This window comes from Phragmites australis, chromosome 1 (assembly GCF_958298935.1).
Source record: "Phragmites australis chromosome 1, lpPhrAust1.1, whole genome shotgun sequence".
NCBI lineage: Eukaryota > Viridiplantae > Streptophyta > Magnoliopsida > Poales > Poaceae > Phragmites > Phragmites australis.
In genome coordinates, this window is record NC_084921.1 from 46,879,898 (window position 1) to 46,888,340 (window position 8,443).

Genomic DNA, 8,443 nt, shown 5'->3' on the forward strand with positions numbered 1-8,443 from the left:
TTTTCCCCCCAAAAAAAGCGCCCTGTCAAGACTCCGTTCAACCACATCCGTGCTTAGGTAACATACGACGTGTGCATTGACGATCTAGCATAATCCAAATTGCAATCACGCACTGAAACAATGGGGCAAAAGACGAACACTTATCTCGAGAAATTCTTCATCGGCCAGTGGAAGCATCGGCCCGCCGGCCACAGTTTGGCTGCAAGCAGAAGGATCCTTCTGCGTGCAAGCGAGGTACCAATGACTTGGTCAGCAAACTCAGGTTCACAGCTCCTATGGTCCTTACCTGCACAAGGGAAAAATACAGCAGTTGAGCAACATACCACGTTTCTGAACTGTGGGCCCAGTACACAAAAGTCCAACCCATGGCCGTAATAGTTTTGTTAATTAAATAACAATGACTCCTCTAAAAATTTAATAACGATGACTGGATCAAAGCTCAAAAGGAGCAATGCTTAAGGTATTACCAGATCAGGCTTCAGACGCAAGAAGCACCAGCCCCCACTGATCAACTTTTGATCAGTTCAACTCAGCTCTCCGAAGACTTGTTTAAGGTCTCCAATAACATTGCATACGTGCATTCTCTATGTGCATATCCGTTGCTTGGACCTGGTAAGCACCCTTTGAGGAAATACTTGATAAGAGACTCTTCTGAATCTAGTTATGCAAGATTGGTTTGTTTGAAAGGCTATTTTCTTTGCCTGGTTCCAACCTCAGGAAGGAGGGGGGGACACCATTTGGTAGCCTGCTAGCTCCTCCATAAGCTAGCTCATTGCATGGACTTCTCCAAGAACAGCCATCAAAGTTAGCTGTGGTCTGGTGCGACTTTGATTTGCGCGGAGGTTAGGCCCAGAAGGGCACACAGAGGCGCGCGATGCAGCAGCTGCTACTTCTGTTCCTGCTCCTAGTAGGCCTCCGGCCAAGCTCCAGCCAGACGAACTCCCAAGATGGTAAGCCTTGATATTTCTGCACTTCATTGGGTAATGGGAAGCACGCTGCCTTGTATTTAGGATGATTTACTCAAGAGTGTCCGTTGACATCTAAAAAAAAAGTTGAGCTGGATCAGGTCTACCAGGAGTATAAGGTGATAAGAACTTTTTAGTTACAGCGAATATCTAGTTGCTACCAGGAAAAATCAACAACAACAAAATTATGTTTGTTTTAAATTTGGCAGTCTTAAACTATTTATGATTATTTGTATTCGATAACATAAGTAGATTGTTTGATATCAGTCAGTTTATGTTACCTTTGAAGTAATTTTTTTCTTAATTTGGTTTGTTACTCGAGATGGTGCAAGAGTGTAATAAACCAAATCCACATAAGGTCAAATTGATGAAATTTAGAAGCTCATGCTAATGTACAAATAAGAAACCCTCTTTTCTTCGACTGAGCATTTTCTTTGAATTCTCTAAAATAATACCTGCATATATACCTCTCATACGAGTAAGATTAGTGGATAATATGACCCAAGATAGAAGTGAGATCAACTACTAGAGTTACTGATGCAAAAATGCTCAACTAATGTTAGCTTAATGCATTCTACAGTTGCCGCACTTCAGGCATTGATGAAGAATTGGCGGAATGAACCGCAGAGTTGGACAGGATCAACTGATCCCTGCACCTCCTGGGATGGAATTTCCTGTTCTAGTGGGAGGGTGACAGAAATGTTAGTACTCAATTAACCTTCTTTTATTAACAAGCAATCAAACACTCCGCTGAAACCTGGTATTTGCAGGAGATTACCAAGCATGAATCTTCACGGTACATTAAGCAACACCATATACCAGCTGTCTGCTTTGACATATCTGTAAGTCCTTTCCTCAGTTTGAAAAGAACTTTAGTCAACAATAAAACTCTAGTGTTTTCTCAACAAAATCCCATTGTAACATGGATAGTTTCTCACATTGCCACTGCAATTTTGTAAAACCCCTTACTGAGTCACTGAAAGAAGGGGTCTGGCCCACAAGTCGTTGACAAAATGGATGGCATGTAAGCGATAAGAAAAATTTCAGTGGCAAATAAGGCATTTTAACATATAGGAACTTCAGTAAATGAGATGCTACAGCCTCTAGTTTGCCTAGAGATCAAGAATGGAGATAACTTATGATTATAAACTACATGCAGGGATCTGTCTAACAACCCAAATCTTGGAGGCACACTTAGTCCAGACATTGGAAATCTGAAGCAGCTCACAATTCTGTAAGAAATGGCATTTCACTATATGATAACATTACATTCTTTGAAAGGTCTGTGAAGAGGACCAGAAAAAGATGGGGGAAAGCTTATGTATCTTGGTTTTCCCAGGATTTTGCTTGGATGCAGCTTCACTGGTAATATCCCGAAAGAGATTGGCAACTTAACAAAGCTCACATTCCTGTAAGAATTCACTGAAATTTGGACAAAACTCGTCACTGGTTTTCCCAGGATTTTGCTTGAAATCACTGGACAGTATTCTGTTCATCATGTGAATTCAATCAAATAATTTCCCTTGTGCAGGGCCCTAAACTCAAATAAGTTCACTGGTGGAATTCCACCAACACTTGGCCTCGTTTCAAATCTTATCTGGTTGGACTTGTCAGCAAATCAGCTATCAGGAGAAATCCCAGTTTCTCCAGGGTTGAATCAACTTCTCAGCACGAAGCATTTGTAAGTTCTCAAATGTTGTGACAGCACTAGAATAAAAAGAATAAAAAAATGCGGCTTAAATGTGCTAATTTCCATACGACTGATCTATCCATTCAATCAACAGCCACTTCAGTGAGAACCAGTTGACAGGCCCAATGAGCGAAAGCCTTTTCAATGCTAATATGAGCCTTATACATGTGTAAGCTGTGTTCTTCGTTTGCAATACTACTTTCTATTGATTTCTATCACCTCAGTACCTCACTGCTTTACGTAATCTTTGTCAGGATATTTGACAGAAACAAGTTTACTGGGCCAATCCCAAAATCTCTTGGACTTGTTCCAAACCTTACAATTATGTAAGTACCAGATGAAACATTTTTGTATTAGTCTTGCACACGTGTTTTAACATTTTCACAATTCTTTTTGCATACCAGCCAACTAGATCAGAACCAGTTCAGTGGTCCCGTTCCTAATAGTATTGGCAACCTACGTAACCTGATGGAACTGTAAGTAACTAAATTTAACAAATACCAACAAATATTTCATGGTGCATGAAAAATATTGCAAATATTTCTTCGGTTGTTGCAGGAACTTAGCAAGCAACCTTCTGAACGGGACAGTGCCAGATCTCACCAATGCAACTCAGCTAAATTATGTGTAAGACAATATATCAACATTCAGGCTAATGATTCTTATCTGGTGTTAAATTTTTTTTCCTTTCTCTGATCAGGGATCTAAGCAATAATAACTTTGCAAGCTCACCAGCACCAGGATGGTTTTCAACGTTGACATCCCTGAATACCTTGTGAGTTTTTGGGCGATTAATGAAGTGAATGTTACATGGATCTGACAATCTGAGTTATAACAAATGTTTGTGCTCTGATTGGATATACAGATTTATGGATAATGATGGTCTTACTGGGACAATCCCTAGTGCTCTGTTCAGTTTCCCACAACTGCAGCAAGTGTAATTCATCATGGCTTGGGCCACCACTTTCTCGAATATCCTACCTATAAAGGTTTGAACTAGTAAATTTTTGTGCCTTTTCTGATCTCGCAATTTGTAATGCAGATCACTAGCTAAGAATGCATTCAATACTCTAAATATGAGAGGTAACATCAGCTCACTATTGCGGGTTGTTAATTTGACAAATAATCATATCATCGAAGAAAATGTAGACCCAAGCTACAACAACAGCCTCATGTAAACATCGTTCTCTCAAAATAAATATGGTTATATACTTGTCAAGCTAAGTGACCTCCAATTTTAACCATCTTAGTTTTTGTTCTTGTCCAGATTAACAGGGAATCCAGTATGCTTAGACAACATTAATTTATGCACACTAAAGCAAAAGCAGCAAGTGCCATACGCCACTAGCCTTGGCCCATGCGGTGCCATTTCATGCCCAACCGATCAGTCAGCAAATCCAGTGACTTCGCAGAACTGCCTATGCACCAACCCCTTTCAGGGTCTGATGATCTTCCGAGCACCTGCTTTCTCTGATATGACAAACGCTGCAACATTCCAACCTCTGGAGTCAACACTTGCTCAGAATCTTAGCCTGGCACCAAGATCAGTTGCCCTTTCCAATGTTGAATTCAGTCCAGGAGCTCCTCTAACACTCACAGTGAAGATTTTTCCAGTCAGTGGAACCGGCTTCGATCGCTCAGATATCATAAGAATCAGTTCTGCTCTGGTCAACCAAACTTATAATGCTCCACGTACATTTGGACCGTACAGCTTCATAGCAAGCACATACTTTCCAAGTAGGTACACTGAATAGGTTTTTACCCTCCTTTGTTGGATGTATCTTGAAATGTTATTTATCCATTTCAGGTCCTAGCGGTAAAAAGTCCTCCATGAGCACAGGTGCAATAATTGGAATATCAGTTGCTTGTTTTGTCCTTATTGTTGCCCTTGTTCTGGTAGCAATATATGCTCTACGACAGAAAAGAATAGCCAAGGAAGCAGTAGAGCAAACTACAAATCCTTTTGGTAATGTGTTATTTCATAATTGCATGGTCATCTAATGGAAGACGCACACACACATATTAGTTTCTAAGCATGCCAAAGGTCAACCATATTTAGAAGCATAATGTCTGCTAATTCATTCTTGTCAATGCTTTGGAACCACAGCATCATGGGGAGCAGGTGGTAAAGACAATGGAGATGTGCCACAGCTGAAGGGTGCAAGATACTTCTCGTTTGAAGAACTAAAAAAATGCACCAATAATTTCTCAGGAATCCATGAGATAGGATCTGGAGGATATGGGAAGGTAATTCAATCGCTATGCTTGGGTGCCACTGACAAACATAAGAGTATACAGAAGCATTTAATCTCCTATTTACTCTGTTAATAGGTGTACAAAGGGACACTAGCAAATGGGCAAATAGCTGCAATAAAACGAGCACAGCAAGGATCCATGCAAGGCACAGCTGAGTTCAAGAATGAGATTGAACTGCTGTCCAGGGTTCATCACAAGAACCTAGTGAGCCTAGTAGGTTTCTGCTATGAACAAGGGGAGCAGATGTTGGTTTACGAGTATATTCCTAATGGGACATTACGGGAGAACCTGATGGGTAATGTCTTCAGTATTCATCATCAGTAACACCACATTTTTACATCACTATTACATGTACCTACACAAGGACATAGGTCATCTTATTTAATCCTAACAATCCCGATTTAATCAGATGGACGGTCTACAATTGTTTGGAGGTACTGTAAAATTTGCCCTAACCATAACATAACTGCAGGTAAAGGAGAAATGCACTTGGATTGGAAGAAGCGCCTCAGGATAGCCGTCGGCTCTGCAAAAGGTCTAGCATACCTCCATGAACTTGCTGATCCACCAATTATACACAGAGATATCAAATCGACCAATATCCTTTTGGATGAAAGTCTAAATGCAAAGGTTGCTGATTTTGGTCTTTCAAAGCTAGTATCTGACACACAAAAGGGCCACGTTTCTACCCAAGTCAAGGGAACACTGGTATGTACTTCTGGAAATTCTACGTGCATGATTTCTCTTGGAAAATAGAAGAACATCTTGCTGATTCCTCTTCTGCATTGAATTGATAGGGTTATTTGGATCCTGAATATTACATGACTCAGCAGCTCTCTGAGAAGAGCGATGTTTACAGCTTCGGAGTTGTCATGCTCGAACTAATAACTGCCAGGCAACCCATAGAGAAAGGCAGGTACATTGTCCGTGAGATAAGGACAGCAATAGACCAGTATGATCAAGAATACTATGGCTTGAAGGCCTTAACTGATCCAGCAATCCGGGATTCAGCAAAATTAGTTGGCTTCAGGAGATTTGTGCAATTGGCTTTGGAGTGTGTGGAAGAGTCTGCCGTTGACCGCCCAACAATGAATGATGTGGTGAGGGAACTTGAGATCATCATACAGAATGAAGGGGCCCAATTGTTACAATCAGGATCTGTATCAGCTGAACAATTTGGAAACGCAAAGGGTCGAGATCCTTATGCGGAACATTTGCCTATGAAAGATGAAAGCAGCAGCAGCACCTTTGATTACAGCAGTGTATATTCGTACTCAGCTGTTGAACCAAAGTAGATACCATGTATTAGTTCTTGCTTGTCTCTACTCATCGTTCTCGGTGCATAGTCCAAGTGAAAAGGACATAATGCATGTATCATACAATACTCATTTTCCCTGTCTGTTGATAAAAGCAATGTACGAAACATGTTGAAACACACTGGCAAATGGCTTGCTTACGATGAAATAGCAGAGAATGATCTGTATATAATACCATTCATGACTCTGCCATCGACGGACAATAATTTGCTCAAACACGTGTAGTCTAGCCCAAGATGGAGCATCGCTAGTTGCATACCACCGTCGCAACTATCTCTATTCTCATCATGTACTGCTAGAGTTGCTTACAGTAGCTAGGGTGCTACACTCCTAATTAGGGATTTTATTCCCTGAACTCTGTACCTTTTTCTTAATACTTCAATATATGAGTTACTAAAAAAAGTATCAGCCAGAACAAAGATCTTTTTTCTGCATGCCAAGATAAACATTCTTCAGTAATCTGAATTCTCCCGGTTTATGTTGTAATTAATATAGTTATCAGATGTAAATCCATTAGTTCTTCTACAAACAATCTTACATCAAGATGTTATCACTTTTTGAACAAGCTAATGGCCTCTGATTGGCCAGTGGGATCAAGAAATAATAAATAAAAGTCTAAGATACTATTGGAGAGAGGCCATGAAGTACTTGGCAGTGGCAGGTAATATCTGGATACATTATAGGACTAATGAGGAATAATATTATAATTGATAATTTCCCTTTTTTGACAACAAAATGGTTTAGCGTTTGTTTGTTTGGGCTGTGGCTTTTTCAAAAGCTGCCTTTAGCTAATGGCTCTAGAGAAGCTGTTTTTTCAAAAGTTGCTTATGTAAAAATTGTATCTTTTGGCAACCCTGTTTTTATATGGCTTGGCCGGTAGCTTTCATGCTAAAAAGTGTGCAATGTCTGTAATGCCCTTAACTATTTGGAGTGAATATATTTATTTTTGCAAACTGTTTGTGACTATTGATAATCTTTGTGGAGAATGCTAATATATATATAACTAGTATATTATTGGAAATATAAATAGTTAACCATCCATTTATCGGAAATAATAAAATCTGTACATATCGTACATAAGTCATGCAATTGACCATCCGTGAGTCAAAATAATAGCAACTAAATGAGGCACAATTTATCAATAAATAATTAAAATAGGTCAAGTAGACCTGAAGATCCAGAAATGATGCAGCTGTAAGCACCCAAAAGGCCGAAATGGATTGATATCATTAAGCTTGGGAGGTTGCCTGTAAAGAATAAAGATATGCCAACGTAATTGCAATAGCCTCTGAATCAACATTAGCATCATCTATATGCAAGACAACTGCAGGTGCTAGTAGGAAAAGCAATTTTAGTTAATATTCATAATTACACGATCATTCTATGCGCTGGTAGGAAAAGCATATAACCTAATAGCAAAATGGAAAAGTTTGTATGCAGAAAGAGATTTCCTTATATGCTGAATGAATAGCTGAAAACACAGACAAGGAATATAGGCGACTAAAATTATTTGACACTGGGAAGTTCCATCAAACCTCTATGAGCATACAGAGTTTGGTGCTAAACAAGTAATACAGCATCCACAAGAACTACAAGAGCAGAATGTCCGCGTCCCATTCAAGCATCAAGTCGTAGTGAAGAGACCATATCCATCAGGATAACATCCAGTTGATTTTCATTATATAGAAGAGGGAAGAGAAACAAATTGGTCCCTGAATTTTCTCCTGAAAGCTATCAGGAAAATATGTATGCACGAAGCTGATAGGATCACTAGAGAGAGGAAATTATGCTTTCATTTTTCATGTACTGGCTGATGCCCGTTCAGAATTCAGCAACTAGCACTCTCGAATGTTCGACAACAATCACTTCTTTTTCATCCTGCATCTATATGCCCATGTAAGAACTTTCATTTGTAATAGGAACTGTCATTACTGAAAAAAATCTTTCTCCAAACCATGGTAATTTTGCATTTCGTAGCAGACCTAGTCTTTTTGTCTTTGTATTCACATAAAAATCAGACATGTGCTTGCAGAAATAGTCAAAAACCATACATATACATCGGATCCATCTGTACAACAAGCTGCAGAACAATTTATTAACGATCAAGCTTAAAAAGAAATAAGCACTTTGAGCATGAACTCTACATCTATCAGCGTCCAATGGAAGACAAAATGCTGACTTATTCCTGCTAGCTAGCTCTCAACAGTCAACAACAG

At 39.5% G+C, this 8,443-nt stretch overlaps 1 protein-coding gene across 2 annotated transcripts; it reads left to right on the forward strand.

The window, feature by feature from the left end:
- Positions 1-469: 469 nt before the first annotated feature.
- Positions 470-6,404, forward strand: LOC133923121 (leucine-rich repeat receptor protein kinase HPCA1-like). Of its 2 annotated transcripts, XM_062368575.1 has the most exons (20): positions 470-612; positions 718-950; positions 1,546-1,666; positions 1,736-1,807; positions 2,125-2,199; positions 2,305-2,376; positions 2,497-2,646; positions 2,750-2,824; positions 2,910-2,981; positions 3,060-3,131; positions 3,214-3,282; positions 3,356-3,430; positions 3,521-3,592; positions 3,698-3,829; positions 3,923-4,392; positions 4,463-4,621; positions 4,763-4,902; positions 4,987-5,206; positions 5,384-5,619; positions 5,709-6,404. In XM_062368575.1, exons 2-20 carry the CDS (start codon positions 875-877, stop codon positions 6,204-6,206), a joined length of 2,856 nt encoding a protein of 951 aa, XP_062224559.1. In that variant the 5' UTR covers positions 470-612; positions 718-874; the 3' UTR covers positions 6,207-6,404. The 2 variants fall into 2 exon arrangements, with proteins under 2 accessions (XP_062224559.1, XP_062224553.1); XM_062368569.1 differs by lacking the exon at positions 470-612 and having other exon boundaries at positions 635-950.
- The last annotated feature ends 2,039 nt before the right edge of the window (positions 6,405-8,443 follow it).

Coding starts and splice junctions, on each gene's coding strand:
- LOC133923121 (XM_062368575.1), top strand. CDS start 875: ATGCAGCAGCTGCTACTTCTGTTCCTGCTCCTAGTAGGCCTCCGGCCA. Junction 2,647..2,749: donor CTTCTCAGCACGAAGCATTT/GTAAGTTCTCAA, acceptor TTCAATCAACAG/CCACTTCAGTGAGAACCAGT. Junction 3,132..3,213: donor CTACGTAACCTGATGGAACT/GTAAGTAACTAA, acceptor CGGTTGTTGCAG/GAACTTAGCAAGCAACCTTC.